At 45.1% G+C, this 20,266-nt stretch overlaps 1 protein-coding gene across 4 annotated transcripts in view; it reads left to right on the forward strand.

Annotated features, from left to right (window-relative positions):
• Positions 1 to 20,266, forward strand: part of LOC137366082 (cullin-9) — a 413,970-nt gene that overhangs the window by 70,549 nt on the left and 323,155 nt on the right. For all 4 annotated transcript variants that reach the window (XM_068028163.1, XM_068028162.1, XM_068028164.1 and 1 more), the window contains exons 3-4: positions 8,891 to 9,045; positions 13,065 to 13,583. In XM_068028163.1, the coding sequence (XP_067884264.1) occupies positions 8,891 to 9,045; positions 13,065 to 13,583 (674 nt within the window). The remainder of the gene's footprint in view (positions 1 to 8,890; positions 9,046 to 13,064; positions 13,584 to 20,266) is intronic.

Consider the following 20,266-nt stretch of genomic DNA (forward strand, 5'->3'; position numbering starts at 1 on the left):
CACTGGCAAGGCCAGCTTTTGTTGCCCAATCCTTAAGTGCTGTTAGGGCATGACTGCTCAGGACAAAGCCCCCATTCAAAATATCTGATTCTGATTGTGGTGGGAGCAATGCACTGTCAATTCCGTTCCGTCACTCCACAGATCGCAGAACATAAGCTTTCCCAAATCAAAGAAAGCCACAGCCGAATCCAACAATCTGGTAACCCCTGAATGAGGCAAACCAAGCCAGGTATCTTTAGATCAACAAATTAACTGTTTGCTGGAAAAACTAAAATCTTAAACACTACTAAGATTAAACAATATTTAAAAATAGAAATAACAGTAAACTCCTTGTAGATTTACGCTTCCTGATGAACAGCCCTCTGATTCAAAGTCCACTTGCAATCTTCCAGGGTCCGATGAGGAAAGGCTATTCAGGAATAACAGTTTAGTAGTTGAAGCAACAAACTTCTTGTTTCCAGTGATGACCACAGCAGATCAACAATTCGCAACCACTTTTAATGAAACAATCTGGCTTAACTTTTAGAATTTTGAGGGGTAAAAATAATCAGTCTAAATTCACTTCCTTCAGTTTAAATTGACAGAGATCTCCTCTTCGGTTCATGCCGGTCCAGCTGTGTCTGTGTGTCTCAACTGTCTCTGCAAAAGCCAGTTTTCAAGACAGTCACAACATTGTATGTCCTGTCGTTGGTCTCTGAATGGTTGTATCCAGGGCAACGAAGATGCACCTTTACTTGGTAGCTCCTGAAACTTGCTGCCTTAAAGCAGTACTGATCATTTGCTGTCTTAAGGACACACCGCATATGTCCTGGCGTAGTGGTTAGCACCGCAGCCTCACAGCTCCAGCGACCCGGGTTCGGTTCTGGCTACTGACTGTGCGGAGTTTGCAAGTTCTCCTTGTGACCGCGTGGGTTTCCTCCGGATGATCCGGTTTCCTCCCACATGCCAAAGACCTGCGGATTGATGGATAACTTGGCCATTGTAAGAATTGCCCCTAGTGTAGGTAGGTGGTAGGAGAATTGAGGGGAGGTGGGGATGTGAGGGTGGAAATGGGATTAATGTAGGATTAGTATAAATGGGTGGTTGATGGTTGGCATGGACTCGTTGGGGTGAAGGGCCTGTTTCGGTGCTGTATCTCTCTGACTCTTAAAAAAAAAAGAACAGGATCATGACAGTGCCCTTGAACTGAGTGCCTTGTTAAGTCACTTCAGAGGGCAGTTCAGAGTCCAGCACATTGCCGTGGCTCTGGAGTCACATGTAGGACATACCAGGTAAGGACAACAGATTTTCTTGCCGAAAGGACATTCGTGAACCAGATGGGTTTTTACAATTGATAGCTTCATGACAGTATTACTGAGACCAGCTTTCAATTCCAGATTTTCAATTAATTCAGTTTAAATTTCACCAGCCGCTAAGGTGGGATTTGAATCTGCGACTGCCATTAGCCTTGGCCTCTGGTTTACTAGTCCAATGTTACCACTACGCCACCATCTTCCCCCGTTTGTCGCGGCCCTCTCCGACCGCCCCCGTTTGTCGCGGCCCTCTCCGACCGCCCCCGTTTGTCGCGGCCCTCCCCTCCCTCCGCGCCCCCTGAATTACTGGTTTGTTAGGAGATTGTACACTCCCACGAGTTCAGTATGGAGAGAATAGCAAGACCAGAGCTACTGCTACCATGTATTTGATTAATGAACCATTGTTGACACTCTGTAAACGAGCATGGGAATCGGAGTCAGCAGTAACGGAAATTATACTGTCAAACAAAAGCAAAACAGTGCAGATGCAGGAATCTGAAATGAAAACAGATAATGTGGCAAATGTGCAGCAGATCAGACAGCATCCGTGGAGAGAAAAATGGTTTAAGTTTCAGGTTGATGACCTTTATGCCAGGTCTGATCATATTTAATCTGATCGTTTATTTGGAAATTTTACTGTTTTCAGAATTCCCTTGTAAGTTTAAGGAGGGAGGAGATTACTGTATTTAGCATTTAATATTTATAGTAGAAATCTAGCGCTAGGGACCATATAGTTAATTGTAACTTAATTTAGTAAGGATTTAATAAGTATTTTAAATTAATTAATTAGTGCTAGAAATGTCAGAGGGGTGAAGTGCTTCACCTGTGAGATGTGGGAGGTCCGTGACGCTTCCAGCATTCCGGACAACTACATCTGCAGGAAGTGTACCCAGTTGCAGCTCCTCACAGACCGCATGGATCGGTTGGAGCAGCAACTGGATGCACTTAGGAGCATGCAGGTGGCAGAAAGCGTCATAGACAGGAGTTTGAGAGAAGTGGTTACACCCAAGGTGCAGGCAGATAGATGGGTGACCGCTAGAAGGGGCAGGCAGTCAGTGCAGGAATCCCCTGTGGCTATCCCCCTCTCTAACAAGTATACCGTTTTGGATACTGTTGGGGGGGGAATGGCCTATCAGGGGAAAACAGCAGCAGCCAGAGCAGTGGCACCACGGCTGGCTCTTTGTTCAGGGAGGGACAAAGCACAGAAGAGCAATAGTTATAGGGGATTCTATAGTCAGGGGCACAGATAGGCGCTTCTGTGGACGTGAAAGAGACTCCAGGATGGTATGTTGCCTCCCTGGTGCCAGGGTCAAGGGTGTCTCTGAATGGACAGGGGGCATTCTGAAGGGGGAGGGTGAACAGCCAGAGGTTGTGGTACACATCGGTACCAACGACATAGGCAGGAAGAGTGACGAGGTCCTGCAGAGGGAGTTCAGGGAGTTTGGTAGTAGGTTTAAAAAGACAGGACCTCAAGGGTTGTAATTTCGGGATTACTCCCTGTGCCACGTGCCAGTGAGGCTAGAAATAGGAAGATAGTGCAGCTAAACACGTGGCTGAACAGCTGATGTAGAAGGGAGGGTTTCAGATATCTGGACCATTGGGATCTCTTCAGGGACAGATGGGGCCTGTGCAAGAAGGACCGGGTTGCGTCTAAACTGGAGGGGCACAAATATCCTGGCTGTGAGGTTTGCTAGCGTCACTCGGAAGGGTTTAAACCAGTGTGGCAGGAGGGTGGGAACGAGAGCAGTAGGTCAGCAGGTGAAATAACTGAGGGGGAACTAGTGAATAAGGCCAGTAAGACTGAGAGGAAGAACAGGCAGGGAGATGTTGCGGAGCACAGCGGGACTGGTGGTCTGAAGTGCATTTGTTTCAATGCGAGAAGTATAACAGAACTTAGAGCTTGGATTAGTACTTGGAACTATGATGTTGTTGCTATTACAGAGACTTGGTTGAGGGAAGGGCAGGATTGGCAACTAAACGTTCCGGGATTTAGAAGCTTCAGGCAGGATAGAGGGGGATGTAAAAGGGGTGGGGGAGTTGCATTACTGGTTAAGGAGAATATCACAGCTGTACTGCGGGAGGACACCTCAGAGGGGTCATGCAGCGAGGCAATATGGGTGGAGCTCAGGAATAGGAAGGGTGCAGTCATGATGTTGAGGGTTTACTAAGGCCTCCCAACAGGCAGCGGGAGGTAGAGGAGCAGATATGTAGACAGATTTTGGAAAGATGTAAAGGTAACAGGGTTGTGGTGGTGGGTGATTTTAACTTACCCTATATTGACTGGGACTCACTTAGTGCTAGGGGCTTGGATGGGGCAGAATTTGAGAGGAGCATCCAAGAGGGCTTCTTGAAACAGTATGTAGATAGTCCAACTAGGGATGGGGCCATTCTGGACCTGGTATTGGGGAGTGAGCCCAGCCAGGTGGTCGAAGTATCAGTAGGGGAGCATTTTGGGAGCAGTGACCATAATTCCGTAAGTTTTAAAGTACTTGTGGATAAGGATAAGAGTAGTCCTGGGGTGAAGGTGCTAAATTGGGGGAAGGCTAATTATAGCAATATTAGGCAGGAACTGAAGAATTTAGATTGGGGGCGGCTGTTTGAGGGTAAATCAACATCTGACATGTGGGTGTCTTTCAAACGTCAGCTGATTAGAATCCAGGACCAGCATGTTCCTGTGAGGAAGAAAGACAAGTTTGGCAAGTTTCGGGATCCTTGGATAACGAGGGATATTGTGAGCCGAGTCAAAAAGAAAAAGGAAGCATTTGTAAGGGCTGGAAGGCTGGCAACAGACAAAGCCCTTGAGGAATATAAAGACAGTAGGAAAGAACTTAAGCAAGGAGTCAGGAGGGCTAAAAGGGATCATGAAAAGTCATTGACAAACAGGATTAAGGAGAATCCCAAGGCTTTTTATACATATGTAAAGAGCAAGAGGGTAACCAGGGAAAGGGTTGGCCCACTCAAGGACAAAGGAGGGAATCTTATGCGTGGAGCCAGAGGAAATGGGCGAGGTGCTAAATGAATACTTTGCATCAGTATTCACCAAAGAGAAGGACTTGGTGGATGATGAGTCTCGGGAAGGGAGTGTAGATGGTCTGGGTCATGTGGATATCAAAAAGGAGGAGGTGTTGGGCGTCTTGAAAAACATTAAGGTAGATAAGTCCCCAGGGCCTGATGGGATTTACCCCAGAATACCGAGGGAGGCAAGGGAAGAAATTGCTGGGGCCTTGACAGAAATCGTTGTATCCTCATTGACTACAGGTGAGGTCCCAGAGGAATGGAGAATAGCCAATGTTGTTCCTTTGTTTAAGAAGGGTAGCAAGGATAATCCAGGAAATTACAGGCCGATGAGCCTTACGTCAGTGGTAGGGAAATTATTGGAGAGGATTCTTCGGGACAGGATTTACTCCCAATTGGAAACAAATGGGCTTATTAGCGAGAGGCAGCATGGTTTTGTGAAGGGGAGGTCGTGTCTCACTAACTTGATCGAATTTTTTGAGGAAATGACGAAGATGATTGATGAAGGAAGGGCAGTGGATGTAATCTATATGGACTTCAGTAAAGCCTTTGATAAGGTCCCTCATGGCAGACTGGTACAAAAGATTAAGTCACGGGATCAGAGGTGAGCTGGTATTTTGGAAGGTCTCATACAGGTGGGAAGTATAGAGTAAATGGCAGAACCCTTAGGAGTATTGACAGGCAGAGAGATCTGGGCGTACAGGTCCACAGGTCACAAAGTGGCAACGCAGGTGGATAAGTTAGTCAAGAAGGCATACGGCATGCTTGCCTTCATCGGTCGGGGCATAGAGTATAAAAATTGGCAAGTCATGCTGCAGCTGTACAGAACTTTAGTTAGGCCGCACTTAGAATATTGCGTGCAATTCTGGTCGCCACATTACCAGAAGGACGTGGAGGCTTTGGGGAGGGTACAGAAGAGGTTTACCAGTGTGTTGCCTGGTCTGGAGGCTATTAGCTATGAGGGAGGAAGAACATAAGGGAACGTCTGTGATTGTATCGTGTGCGGGAATGGTCAAATGACCAAGATGTCAGGGAATAAAAGACAAAAGGGAGTGGTAGTAGTTGTAGTCAAAGACAAAGCATTTGTCTAGAGAGAGTGTTCAAGGCAGAATAATGAACTGCTCTGACCTGCTCCAGTGTTCCAATGATGCAAGCTTGAGGAACAGCATTTCATCTTTCGACTGGGCACTTTACAGCCTTCTGGACACAACATTTTTTGTTGAGTTCAACAATTTTAGATCAAAACCTCTGGAGTCAATTTGTTTTCCTTTTCTCTTTTTTTTTTGCTGGTTCCCCTCCCATTTCTTAATTATTTGGTTTTCAGATGGCTCCTATGCAGCCATCTACACCTCCTCCAAACACATCTTTGTTTCTATACCTGGCTTTGTACCATGAACCCTTTTGTCATTTAATCTCCCCTGCCCTCCACCCTATCTCAGACCTTCCCTTTTGTTGTTCTCCCCACCCACCCACCCTTCACTTGCTCAAAACCTATTACATTTCTTACATTTGCCAGTTCTGATGAAAGTTCTTTGACCTGAAACATTAATTCTGCTTTTCTGTCCACAGATGCTGGCAGACCTGCTGAGTATTTACAGCATTTTCTGTTTGTCTAAAAAAAAATAGTTTTGTTCCTTTCTGAATGGCCTTCTGACGACCAAGCTTCCAGTCAGAAAGAAAGCAAGCATTTATATAGCGCCTTTCATCACCACTGAACATCTTTAAAGCACTTTGCAGCCAATGAAGTCCTTTTAAAGTGTAGTCACTGTTGTTATGCAAGAAACAGCAGCTAATTTGCACACAGCAAGATCCCAAATACAGCAATGTGATGACTGGATAATCTGTGTTTGTGATGTTGATTCAGGGATAAATATTAACCAGGTCACCAGGAGAGCAGGAATAACATCCCTGCTCTTCAAAATGATGCCATGAGATCTTTTGCGCGCAGGTGAGCCTTCAGTATATCTGAAAGACGGCATCTCTGACTGTGCAGCACTCCCTCAATATTACACTGGATTGTCAACCTTGATTTTTGTGCTTAGGTCTCTGGATTGGGAGTTGAGCCACAACAGTGGCGCAGTGGTTAGCACCGCAGCCTCACAGCTCCAGTGACTCTGGTTCAATTCTGGGTACTGCCTGTGTGGAGTTTGCAAGTTCTCCCTGTGTCTGCGTGGGTTTCCTCCGGGTGCTCCGGTTTCCTCCCACAGCCAAAGACTTGCAGGTTGATAGGTAAATTGGCCAGTAGCAATTGCCCCTAGTATAGGTAGGTGGTAGGGAAATATAGGGACAGGTGGGGATGTGGTAGGAATATGGAATTAGTGTAGGATTAGTATAAATGGGTAGTTGATGGTCGGCACAGACTTGGTGGGCCGAAGGGCCTGTTTCAGTGCTGTATAACTAAACTAAACCTTCTGACTCGGAGGTGAGTGCTCCCAACTGAACCATGACTGACCCAAATGAAAAATGTCAGGTGCTGAATCAGCGGTACAAAGATAATCTAATAAACTAATGCTGATTGTTAACTGGCTGTTGGCTATTCAGATAAGCTAATGTAATTATAAGGAAATAAGTGCATGATTGGGTAGTTGTAGGATCTATCAGAGCTTTTCAGAGGCAAGTAGTTGGCTGTTTGATTCACCCTGCCCAGCTGGTTCCTTCAGCCATTATAGTTATTCCAGACAGGTAGACAGTAATAAGATACTTTCACCATTGACAAGGGTTTTGAGCTGGGCAGATGTCTCTCTTTGTGCTGTGAATCACCAGTTATGTCCAGACCTCTTGACTGATCTCCATTCTGTGCTCGGAGTCTGCACCCCAGACTTGCCCTTCCTACTTGATGTGACATGCAGTTAACTATTGGTGCGATAGCTTGGTTTAAAATTTGTACCTTTGAGTTGTAGATTATTGCAGCACTGCAGTTGCTGTATAAAGCAGAAAGATGCATTTTTAACAAACATCAGGAAAGGTGTTGGTTAGTACAGTTTGATCGAGTGGTAGTTACCTTGTAAGGTGGCGCAGAGCAGGCACAACAAAGTGAAATGGAATACTGGAAATCTACAGCAAGTAATGCATTTGGGGCAGGAGGAAAAAAACAAGGGAATGCACAAATGTTAAGATACTGAAGTGTAGAAGAATAGTGGGGCCTTGGAGTACATGTTCACGGATCCCTGAAAGTAGTAAGATAGGTAGATGAGGTGGTTAAGAAGGCATACTAATTACTTTCCTTTATTTGGCTGAGGCATAGAGTATAAGAGCAGAGAAGTTATGCTGGAACTGTATAGAAGACTAGTTAGATTACAGCTCGAGTACAGTGTACAGTTCTGGTCACTGCATTATCGGAAAGATGTATAGGAAGGAGAGAATACAGAGGAGATTTACAAGGATGTTGCTAGAGTGCAGAATTGTAACTATGAGGAAAGATTGGATAGGCTGGGGTTTTCTTTGGAACAGAGGAGTCTTTGAGGAGATTTAATTGAGGTGTAGAAAATTGAGGGGCCTCGCTAGAGTGGATAGGAGGGACCTATTTCAGTTCGATCAATAACCAGGATTAAAAGTAATTGGTAGGATTAGGGGGAGTTGACGAGAAATCCTTTTACCCAGAGGGAGGTGGAGTTTGGAACTCACTGCCTGAAAGGGTGGTAGAGGCAGAAAAGCTTCTCGCATTCACATTTAAAGAATACTTGGATGTGTCCTTGGGAATGCCATAACCCACAAGACTATGGATCAAGAGCTGGAAAGTGGGATTAGGCTGGATGACTATTTTATGGCTGGAACAGACACAATGGGCCAAATGGCCTCCTGTTCTGTTGTTACAAGTCCATCAGTTCAAAAGAGTCTTCTCTGTTTAGATGCTGACACCTGTGTGTAGTTTAATTATTTTGCATTTTTATTTCAGATTTCAATATCTGCAATTGTATTTGTTTTCAGCAACAGAAAGTTGGCCTTTTGCCAGAGGTTGGCAAATGAATCTCTTGAACTAGCTGCTGGGAGGCTGATTTACTCATTTTCCTTTCCCCTTCCTCAATCTTGGGCGTGTCCTTGTAGCTAAATTGAACTCTTCATCTTGCATGGGTAAACAGAGAAGAAAATGAAAGGGGTGGGGTGTAGGGTGAACAGAACTCACATGTCAGAGATCTGGTATGCTCGATCACTCCCTGGGTCAATGTACTGAGTTCAGTACAATGTTGTGCGTATCAGCAGATCTGTAAATGACTTTTAAAGATACAACGTTGATGGTTAATCTAATACATTGTCATTGAGTTTTCAGGTTATTCAGCCCTGTTAATGATTGGAGTATCTATTAATGCTTTCTTACTCCCTCCCCTTTTTTCTTGTTTTTCTATATGCGATGCTATGACATAATGACTGCTGTTTATTTCAATCATTTTTTGTTGAGTTCTGTTTCTAACATCAGCCTCGTACCTTAAGGAAAGACTTGTATTTATGTCTACATCTTTCAGGACTGTCGATCTTTGACATTAAATGTTGAAGTTCACTGTTATACAAACAAATTAAGTATTTACTGGTTTATAAAATCAGAATGGCTTAGCCTCTTTGTTTAGATGTGCTGTGTTCTGTTGTAGGTAGCCGGGCATATGTTCTCCTCTCACTCAGCCAGCAGGATGGGATTGAGCAGCACATGGATTTTGACAATCGTTACACCCTGTTGGAATTGTTTGCAGAAACCACTTCCTCTGAAGAACATGGAATATCATTTGAAGGAATTCACCTTCCACAGGTAATATCATCTCCCCATCATTCCTGATTATTGCAATTAAAGCATTCCTGAAAGAAAGAGACTTGCATTTAAACCCTTTTTCAAAAAAAGAGGATAAATGTGACAATTAGAGGCCAGTCAGTTTAACATTGGCGATGGGGAAGCTGTTGGAAACAACAATCCAGGGGCAAATTAAGAGCCACTCGGACAAATATAGCCTAATGAAGGAGAATGAGCATGGTGCAGTTAAGGGAAAATCGACCACTTCTTCACACCCTGCCTCCTGTAAGGACTCCATTCCATTCTCCCAGTTTCTCCGTCTCTGACGCATCTGCTCTGATGATGCTACCTTACATGACGGTGCTTCTGATATGATCTCCTTTTTCCTCAACCGAGGATTCCCCCCCCACTGTTGTTGACAGGGCCCTCAACCGTGTCCGGCCCATTTCCCGCACCTCTACCCTCACCCCTTCCCCTCCCTCCCAGAACCGTGACAGGGTTCCCCTTGTCCTCACTTTCCACCCCATCAGCCTCCATATCCGAAGGATCATCCTCCGCCATTTCTGCCACCTCCAGTGTGATGCCACTACCAAATGCATCTTCCCCTCCCTTCCCCTGTCAGCATTCCGAAGGGATCGTTCCCTCCGCAACACCCTGGTCCACTCCTCCATTACCCCCACCACCTTGTCCCCGACCCATGGCACCTTCCCCTGCAATCGCAGGAGGTGTAATACCTGCCCATTTACCTCCTCTCTCCTCACTATCCCAGGCCCCAAACACTCCTTTCAGGTGAAGCAGCGATTTACTTGTACTTCTTTCAATGTAGTATACTGTATTTGCTGCTCGCAGTGTGGTCTCCTCTACACTGGGGAGACCAAGCGCAGACTGGGTGACCGCTTTGCGGAACACCTCCGCTCAGTCCGCAAGCAGGACCCTGAGATTCCGGTTGCTTGCCATTTCAACACTCCCCCCTGCTCTCATGCTCACATCTCTGTCCTGGGATTGCTGCAGTGTTCCAGTGAACATCAACGCAAGCTCGAGGAACAGCATCTCATTTTCCGATTAGGCACACTGCAGCCTGCCGGACTGAACATTGAGTTCAATCATTTCAGAGCATGACAGGCCCCCCATTTTACTTTTATTTTTAGTTATTTTTTCTTTCTTTACATTTTTTACAACTTTTTTTTCATTTCATTTCATAGTTTGTTCAGTTTGCTTACCCACTGTTTTTTTTCATGTCTGTACTTGTTGCTGTTCAACATTCAGTCAGTTAACACCCTATTTGTACTAATGCTTTGTCTTTCAACACACCATTAACATATTGTTTGCCTTTGCTCCATGACCTTTTGCTCAGCTATGTGACCTTGTCCAATCTACACCTTTGTTATCTCCTGCCCCACCCCCACCTCACTTGCTTATAACCGTTGACATTTCTAATATTTGCTAGTTCCGAAGAGGGGTCACTGACCCGAAACGTTAACTCTGCTTCTCTTTCCACAGATGCTGCCAGACCTGCTGAGTGGTCCCAGCATTTCTTGTTTTTATTTCAGATTTCCAGCATCCGCAGTATTTTGCTTTTATATAAGGGAAAATTGTGTTTGACTAACTTGATTGAGTTTTTTGATCAGAGATGCAGAGGGTGGATGATGGCAGCGCAGTTGATGTGTATGTGGACTTTCAAAGACAGTTGATAAAGAACCACAAATTAGGCTTGTTAGCAAAATTGATGCCCATGGGGTAAAAGGGACAGTAATAGTAAGAATACAAAATTGGTTAAGAGATGGGGAACAGTTGTGGCGAATGGCTGTTTTTCGGACTGGAGGGAGTTATAAAGTAGTGTTCCCCAGGGTTTGCTAGGACCACTGCTGTTTCTGATAGCCATTAATGACTTAAACTTGGGGGTACAGGGCACAATTTCAAAATTTGCAAATGCCACAAAACTTAGAAGTATAATAAACAGTGCAAAATATAGTAATAGACTTCAGAGAGCATACACAGGCAAGTGGAATGGGTGGCACAGTGGTTAGCACCGCAGCCTCACAGCTCCAGCGATCCAGGTTCAATTCTGGGTACTACCTGTGTGGAGTTTGCAAGTTCTCCCTGTGTCTGCGTGGGTTTTCGCCGGGTGCTCCGGTTTCCTCCCACATGCCAAAGACTTGCAGGTTGATAGGTAAATTGGCCATTATAAATTGCCCCTAGTATAGGTAGGTGGTAGGGAAATATAGGGACAGGTGGGGATGTGGTAGGAATATGGGGTTATTGTAGGATTAGTATAAATGGGTGGTTGCTGGTCGGCACAGACTCGGTGGGCCGAAGGGCCTATTTCAGTGCTGTCTCTCTAAATAAATAAAATTCAGTGCAGATAAGTGTAAGGTAATATATTTTGGTCCAAATATTGAGAAGGGAGAATGCCAGCAAAATTGTATAATTTTAAAGTGGGTGCAGAAAAAGAGATCTAGGGGTGTTTGTGTACAATCCTTTGAAGGTGGTGGGACGGGTTAATAAAGCATATGGGATCTTGGCTTTATAAATGGAGGCATAGAGTAGAAAAGTCAGGAAGGTATACTAAGCCTTTACAAAATACTGGTTTCACTCCAGTTGGAGTATTATGTCCAGTTTTGGGCACCACACCTTAGGAACGACATGGAGGCTTTGAAGGGTGCAGAACTGATTTACTGGAATGGTACCAGGGATGAGGGAATTCAGTTTGTGGAGTGACTAGAGAAGCTGGGTTTGCTGTCCAGACAGCAGAGAAAGTTAAGAGGTTTGATAGAGAAGCTCAAGAGGTGAAGGGTTTAGATAGAGTGGAAAAAAAGAAACTGTTACCAGTGGCTTAAGGCTTGATAACTAGAGGGCACCCATTTAAGGTGATTAGATAAAGAACTAGAGGCAACATGAGGGAAACTTTTTTACGCAGCAGATGGTTAGAATTTGGAATGCATTGCCTAATAGGATGGGTGGATACAGATTCACCAGTACCCTTCAAAAGTGAATTGGATAAAACACATGGAGAAAAAATTACAGGCATTTGGGGAAATGGTGGGGGAATGGGACTAACTGGATAGCTCTTTGAAAGATCCGATCTGGTGCAAATTCAATAGGCTGAATGGCTTCCTTCTGTTCTGTATGATTTTATAAATGTGTTATATATCGAATATATCTGCCATATAGTCCACTCTAAGACATCTCAAAGCTCTTTATTTTCTATGTAGTCACTGTTGTAATGTCAAGTCGCAGAAGCTGTTCAATATGGTACCAATTTTATTTGAAACTGGGTAGTCGTCTTGACAATATGTCCTACCTCACCACCAAACTCTTTCTGGTACTGCTCTATTTTCATGCACAGATTAAGTTATAGTGAATAAGTTTTGAGTTGTGTAAGGTTCAAATTGTTAGGGCTCAAGAATTGGAGCTTTTCCCCATTCCGGGCATTTCATCAAGCACCCTCAGGTTACATAGAGTACAACTGGCTGCAAGATCACGTTCCTTCTGTTCTCCCCCAACCTCAAATTTAAATCTGTTCATGGCTTTGTTCCTCCCTGTCTCTGTAACCTCCTCCAGCCCTAAGCTCTTACAACCTTAAGAACTCTCCATTCCTTAACCTTTGGCACTACCATTGGTGGCTGTGCCTTCAGTGCCCTGCCCCACACTCTGAAATTCTCTCCTAAACCTCCTATATTTCCACCTCCCTTTCTCCCTTTGCAACTCTTCTCTTTGACCAGGTTTTTGATCACCTCGAGCTTGGTACCTGTTTGTTGTATTAATCTTTGTGAAGGACCTTGTGTTTTTCTTTGTTCAGCACGCTGTATCATGTCAACAGTGTCTCGAGAATCAACAAATGCATCGCATTTGAGGCTAGGAATGGAAAGTGCATTTCATTTTAAGCAGGCAGTGTTTATCTTCGGCCATTGGGTCTCTGACACCAAGCACACCATGTTAATGAGCTAAATTCCACAATATTGACAAGGAGGGATCAACAGTAAATGGAACATTAACTGCATATGTACTGTAATTCATTCTCTTTGTTTTTCCCATTTTAGATTCCAGGGAAACTCTTATTTTCTTTGGTAAAACGCTATCTGTGTGTCACCTCACTGATGGACAAGTTGAATAATAGTGGGCAAGATGTAAGTGGAGAGCGCCAGGACTGCACTGCCTTGCATATGCCAGAACAGACTCGGCTACTGCGTGAGTTTGAATTCACCATGGCGATGGCAAACCTGATTTCTGAATTAGTCCGTGTCATGGGCTGGGACCGGAACAAAGAACCTGATCATACAATGGGTTTGGTAGGTGAAGAGCTGCCCAGGAATATGAAATCGATATTCCAGCCACGGAGCATGGCCACCAGTAGCTTACTGATACCACAGCCACGGAAAAAAACAGCCACCACTTATAAAACCCGCTCAAACTTTGCCAGCCGGTGCAGTTATGTGGAATATATACAGGAGAATTTAAAAGCAGGCATGACTGTGAAAATGCTGGAGGATTATGAACAAGTCAGTTGTGGAGATGAAGGAGAGTTTAGGTACAGCAATGATGGCACTCCTCCTGTGCAGGTAAGGAAGTACATAATGTACCAGTGAGGTGTTGTTCAGAGAAAGTACAACTTGGTCAAGATGCTTGCCAGCCATTAATGAAATTCGTTAAAATTTGGAATGAAGTGACTAGAAAATTCTGAAGAAATACAGCAGCATCTGTAGGATCAGCCATGATCTCGTGAAATGTTGGAACAGCCAAAAAGGACTACTTGGCCACTTCCTGTTAATATGTTCCCCATCAGAACTGTTTTTTGTTGGGTTTCCGTTTTCGGTTACCAGAATTTGCAGCTCATTCTTGATCATGTTATCACTCTGTCTGTTAATGTTTTAAGTCTTTTAGGAAGTTGAAGAAACTCAGGTCTTCTGTTACTGTACTGTCTGCACTTCAAGCTCCAGCTTGCATGTATTTTAAAATTTTGCGACATGATCAGATCAAAGGAAAGGCAAACATACTGTGTTTCAATGCTCATTATGCTTGAGTAATGTCTCAAAGAGTTTCACATCAATTGTTTTTGTTTAAAAATGCAGTCACTGATGTCATGTGTAGCTGTGTAGCAAAATCCAACTAACAGCAATTTTTCGAGTTATGCTCCCACAAAGGGGAAAAGTAGGGCAAGCAAATCCAGAACGCCCTGGATGACAAAAGAGATAGAGATTAAGGTCAAGAAAAAGTGTGCTTAAGATAGCTATCTGGTGGATAATACAATGGAGAGTCAGGCTGCATATAGAAGGTTCAGAGGCGAAGTGTAAAAGCAAAGCGAGTATGAAAAGAGCCTGGCAGCTAACATAAAAGGGAATCCCAAAGTCTTCTATAGGCATATAAAAAGTAAAAGGGTGGTTAAAGGAGGAGTGGGGCCGATTAGGGACCATAAAAGGGATTTACACATGGAGGCAGAGGGCATAGCTGAGGTATTAAATGAATAATAAAAGCAAAATACTGCGGATGCTGGAAATCTGAAATAAAAACAAGAAATGCTGGAACCACTCAGCAAGTCTGGCAGCATCTGTGGAAAGAGAAGCAGAGTTAACGTTTAGTGTCAGTGACACTTCTTCGGAACTAGCAAATATTAGAAATGTCAAAGGTTATAAGCAAGTGAGGCGGGGGTGGGGAAAGAGATAACCAAGGAGAAGGTGTAGATTGGACAAGGCCACACAGCTGAGCAAAAGGTCATGGAGCAAAGGCAAACAATATGTTAATGGTGTGTTGAAAGACAAAGCATTAGTACAGATAGGGTGTTAATGGACTGAAGGTTGAACAGCAACAAGTACAGACATGAATAAAACAGTGGGTAAGCAAACTGAACAAACTAAGATGAAATGAAATAAACATGAAAAAGAAAGTTGAAAAAAAAAATAACTAAAAATAAAAGTAAAATGGGGGGCCTGTCATGCTCTGAAATGATTGAACTCAATGTTCAGTCCAGCAGGCTGCAGTGTGCCTAATCGGAAAATGAGATGCTGTTCCTCGAGCTTGCGTTGATGTTCACTGGAACATTGCAGCAATCCCAGGACAGAGATGGGAGCATGAGAGCAGGGGGGAGTGTTGAAATGGCAAGCAACCGGAATCTCAGGGTCCTGCTTGCGGACTGAGCGGAGATGTTCCGCAAAGCGGTCACCCAGTCTGCGCTTGGTCTACCCAATGTAGAGGAGACCACACTGTGAGCAGCGAATACAGTATACTACATTGAAAGAAGTACAAGTAAATCGCTGCTTCACCTGAAAGGAGTGTTTGGGTCCTGGGATAGAGGAGAAAGGAGGTAAATTGGCAGGTATTACACCACCTGCGATTGCAGGGGAAGGTGCCATGGGTCGGGGACAAGGTGGTGGGGGTAATGGAGGAGTGGGCCAGGGTGTCGCGGAGGGAACGATCCCTTCGGAATGCTGACAGGGGAAGGGAGGGGAAGATGCGTTTGGTAGTGGCATCACGCTGGAGGTGGCAGAAATGGCGGAGGATGATCCTTTGGATATGGAGGCTGATGGGGTGGAAAGTGAGGACAAGGGGAACCCTGTCACGGTTCTGGGAGGGAGGGGAAGGGGTGAGGGTAGAGGTGCAGGAAATGGGCCGGACATGATTCGGGGCCCTGTCAACAACAGTGGGGGGGAATCCTTGGTTGAGGAAAAAGGAGGTCATATCAGAAGCACCGTCATGGAAGGTAGCATCATCAGAGCAGATGCATCGGAGACAGAGAAAATGGGAGAATGGAATGGAGTCCTTACAGGAGGTAGGGTGTCAAGAAATGTAGTCGAGGTAGCTGTGGGAGTCGGTGGGCTTTTAATGGATATTAGACGACAACCTATCCCCAGAGATGGAGCCAGAGAAGTCGAGGAAGGGAAGGGAAGTGTCAGAGATGGACCATGTAAAGGTGAGAGAAGGGTGTAAATTGGAAGCAAAGTTGATAAAGTTTTCCAGTTCGGGGTGGGAGCAGGAAACGGCATCGATACAGTCATCAATGTACCGGAAAAAGAGTTGGGGGAGGGGGCCTGAGTAGGACTGAAACAAAGAATGCTCGACGTATCCCACAAAAAGACAGGCATAACTAGGACCCAAGCGGGTACCCATAGCAACACCTTTTACTTGAAGGAAGTGAGTGGAGTCGAAGGAGAAGTTGTTCAATGTGAGAACAAGTTTAGCAAGACGGAGGAGGGTGGTGATGGATGGGGACTGGTTGGGCCTCTGTTCAAGGAAGAAGCGGAGAGCCCTCAAACCATCCTGGTGGGGGATGGAGGTGTAGAGAGATTGGATGTCCAGAGTGAAGAGGAGGCGGTTGGGACCAGGAAACTGGAAATTGTCAAAATGACGTAGGGTATCAGAAGAGTCACGGATGTAGGTGGGAAGAGATTGGACCACCAGAGAAAAGATAGTCAAGATAGGAAGAAATGAGTTCAGTGGGGCAGGAGCAGGCTGACACAATGGGTCTGCCGGGACAGTTCCGTTTGTGGATTTTGGGAAGGAGGTAGAAGCGGGCTGTCCGAGGTTGCGGGACTATGAGGTTGGAAGCTGTATTAAATGAATACTTTGCATCTGTCTTTACCAAGGAAGAAGATGCAATCCTGGCCACAGTGAAAGAGGAGGTAATAAATACATGAGAAGGATTTAAAATTGATGAGGTATGAAATAAGCTGTCTATACTTAAAAGTTGATAAAGCACCAGGGCCGGATGAGATGCATCCAAGAATACTGAAGGAAGTGAGCGTGGAAATTGCAGAGGCACTGGCCATAATTTTCCAAGTCTTCCTTAGAGTCAAGGGTGGTGCCAGAGTACTGGAGAATTGCAAATGCTATACCCTTGTTCAAAAAAGGATGTAAAGATAAGCCCAGCAACTATAGGCCAGTCAGTTTAACTTCAGTAGTGGGGAGACTTCTGGAAACAATAACTCGGGACAAAATTATTTGCCACACGGACAAATGCAGGTTAATTAAGGAAAGCCAGCAATGAATTGTTAAGGGAAATTCATGTTTGACTAACTTGCTGGAGTTTTTTGAAGGGGTAACAGAGGGCAATGCTGTTGATGTGGTGTACATGGATTTCCAGAAGGCATTTGATACAATGCCACACAGCAGACTTGTCAGCAAACTTCGAGCTCAAGGAATAAAAGGGACAGTAGCAACATGGATATGAAATTGGCTGAGTAATGGGAAACAAAGAGTCGTGGTTAATGGATGTTTTTTGGGCTGGAGAAAGGTTTGTAGTGGAGTTGCCCAGGGGACAGTGTAGGGACCCTTGCTCTTTGATTACTGCGGCGCAGTGGTTAGCACCGCAACCTCACAGCTCCAGGGACCCGGGTTCAATTCTGGGTACTGCCTGTGTGGAGTTTGCAAGTTCTCCCTGTGACCGTGTGGGTTTTCGCTGGGTGCTCCGGTTTCCTCCCACAGCCAAAGACTTGCAGGTGATGGGTAAATTGGCCATTATAAATTACCCCTAGTGTAGGTAGGTGGTAGGGAATATTGGATTACTGTAGGGTTAGTATAAATGGGTGGTTGTTGGTCGGCACAGACTCGGTGGGCCGAAGGGCCTGTTTCAGTGCTGTATCTCTAAATAAATAAATAAATAAATAAAACCTAGACATTGGTGTACCGGGCATAATTTCAAAATTTGCAGATATGAAATTTGGAAGCATTGTGAATTGTGAGGAGGATAGTGTAGAACTTCAAAAGGACATAGACAAACTTGTGGAATGGGCAGATGAGTGGCAGATGTAGTTCAATGCAGAGAAATGAGAAGTGATTCATTTTGGTAGGAAGAACATGGAGAGACCATGTAGAATAAAGGGCACAATTCTAAAGTGGGTGCAGGAGCAGAGGGACCTGGTTGTACATGTACATAAATCATTGAAGGTGGCAGGACAGGTTGAGAGAGCAGTTAATAAAGCATACAGTATCCTGGGCTTTATTAATAGGGGCCTAGAGTGCAAGAACAAGGAGACTATGTTGAACTTGTACAAGACACTAGTTTGGCCTCAGCTGGAGTATTGTCAAGTTCTGGGCACCGCATTTTAGAAAAGATGTGAAGGCATTGCAGAGAGTACAGAAGAGATTCACGAGAATGGTTCGAGGGATGAAGAACTTCAGTTATGAAGTTGGAACTGGAGAAGTGAAGGCTATGAGGTGATTTGTTAGAGGTATTCAAAATCATGAGGGGTCTGGACAAGAGGAGATAGGGAGAAACTGTTCCCACTTGTGAAAGGATCAGGAGCGAGAGGGCACAGATTTAACGTATTTAGCAAAAGAAGCTATGGCAACATGAGGAAAAACTTTTTCACGCAGCGAGTGGAATGCACTGCCTGAGTGTGGTGGAGGCAGGTTCAATCAAGGCATTCAAAAGGGAATTAGATAGTTAACTGAAAAGGAAGAATATACAGGGTTATGGGGAGAAGGCGGGGAAATGGCACTCGGTGATTTACTTATTCGGAGAGCCGACACAGACATGATGGGCCGAATAGTCTCCTTCTGTGCTGTAACAATTCTGAGATTGTGATTTTTTTCGTACTTATTTCTGGGATGTGAGAATGGCTGGCAAGGTCAGCATTTGTTGCCCATCCCTAATTTCCCTTGAGAGGTGGTGGTGAGCTGCCTTCTTGAACTGCTGCAGTCCATGTGTTGTAGGTAAACCCACAGTGCTGTTAGGAAGGGAGTTTCAGGATTTTGACCCAGCAACAGTGAAGGAACGGCGATATTGTTCCAAGAGATGATGCTGTGTGACTTGGAGGGGAACTTTCAGGTGGTGATGTTCCCATGCATCTGCTGCTCTTGTCCTTCTCGGCAGTGGAGGTCATGGGTTTGGAAGGTGCTGTCAAATGAGGCTTGGTGAGTTGCTGCAGTGCATCTTGTATATGATACACACTGCTGCCACAGTGCGCCGGTGATGAAGGGAGTGAATGTTGAAGATGGTGGATGGGGAGCCAATCAAGCGGCTGCTTTGTCCTGGTTGGTGTCGAATGTCTTGAGTGTTGGAGCTGCACCCATCCAGGCAAGTGGACAAAATACCATTACACTCCTGACTTGTGCCTTGTGGATGTGGACAGGCTTTGGGGAGTCAGGAGGGAGTTGGTCGCTGCTACATTCCCAACCTCTGACCTGCTTCTGTACCGCAGTATCAAAATGACTGATCCCATTCTGTTTCAGGTCAATGGTAACCCCCAGGATGCTGTTAGTGGGGGATTCAGCGATGGTAATGCTGTTGAACGTTCAGGGGAGATGGTTAGATTCTCTCTGGTTGGAGACGGTCATTGGTTGGCACTTGTGTGATACTAATGACTGCTGCTTTTAACTGTGTGTCTCTGACACTGTTCCCTTTCAGGTTCACTGTCTCTGACTGCTGCTTTTAACTGTGTGTCTCTGACACTGTTCACTTTCAGGTTCACTCTCTCTCTGCTGCTTTTAACTGTGTGTCTCTGACACTGTTTCCTCTCAGGTTCACTCTCTGCTGTTTTTAACTGTGTGTCTCTGACACTGTTCCCTTTCAGGTTCACTCTCTCTGACTGCTGCTTTTAACTGTGTGTCTCTGACACTGTTCCCTCTCAGGTTCACTCTCTCTGCTGCTTTTAACTGTGTGTCTCTGACACTGTTCCCTTTCAGGTTCACTCTCTCTGACTGCTGCTTTTAACTGTGTGTCTCTGACACTGTTCCCTCTCAGGTTCACTCTCTCTGCTGCTTTTAACTGTGTGTCTCTGACACTGTTCCCTTTCAGGTTCACTCTCTCTCTGCTGCTTTTAACTGTGTGTCTCTGACACTGTTTACTCTCAGGTTCACTCTCTGCTGCTTTTAACTGTGTCTCTGACACTGTTCCCTTTCAGGTTCACTCTCTCTGACTGCTGCTTTTAACTGTGTGTTTCTGACACTGTTCCCTCTCAGGTTCACTCTCTCTGCTGCTTTTAACTGTGTGTCTCTGACACTGTTCCCTCTCTGGTTCACTCTCTCTCACTGCTGCTTTTAACTGTGTGTCTCTGACACTGTTCACTCTCTCTGCTTTTAACTGTGTGTCTCTGACACTGTTCCCAGTCAGGTTCACTCTCTCTGCTGTTTTTAACTGTGTGTCTCTGACACTGTTGCCTCTCAGGTTCACTCTCTCTGCTGTTTTTAACTGTGTGTCTCTGACACTGTTCCCTTTCAGGTTCACTCTCTCTGCTGTTTTTAACTGTGTGTCTCTGACACTGTTGCCTTTCAGGTTCACTGCTGCTTTTAACTGTGTGTTTCTGACACT

The sequence above is a fragment of the Heterodontus francisci genome, chromosome 3 (assembly GCF_036365525.1).
Source record: "Heterodontus francisci isolate sHetFra1 chromosome 3, sHetFra1.hap1, whole genome shotgun sequence".
NCBI classification, from domain to species: Eukaryota; Metazoa; Chordata; class Chondrichthyes; order Heterodontiformes; family Heterodontidae; genus Heterodontus; species Heterodontus francisci.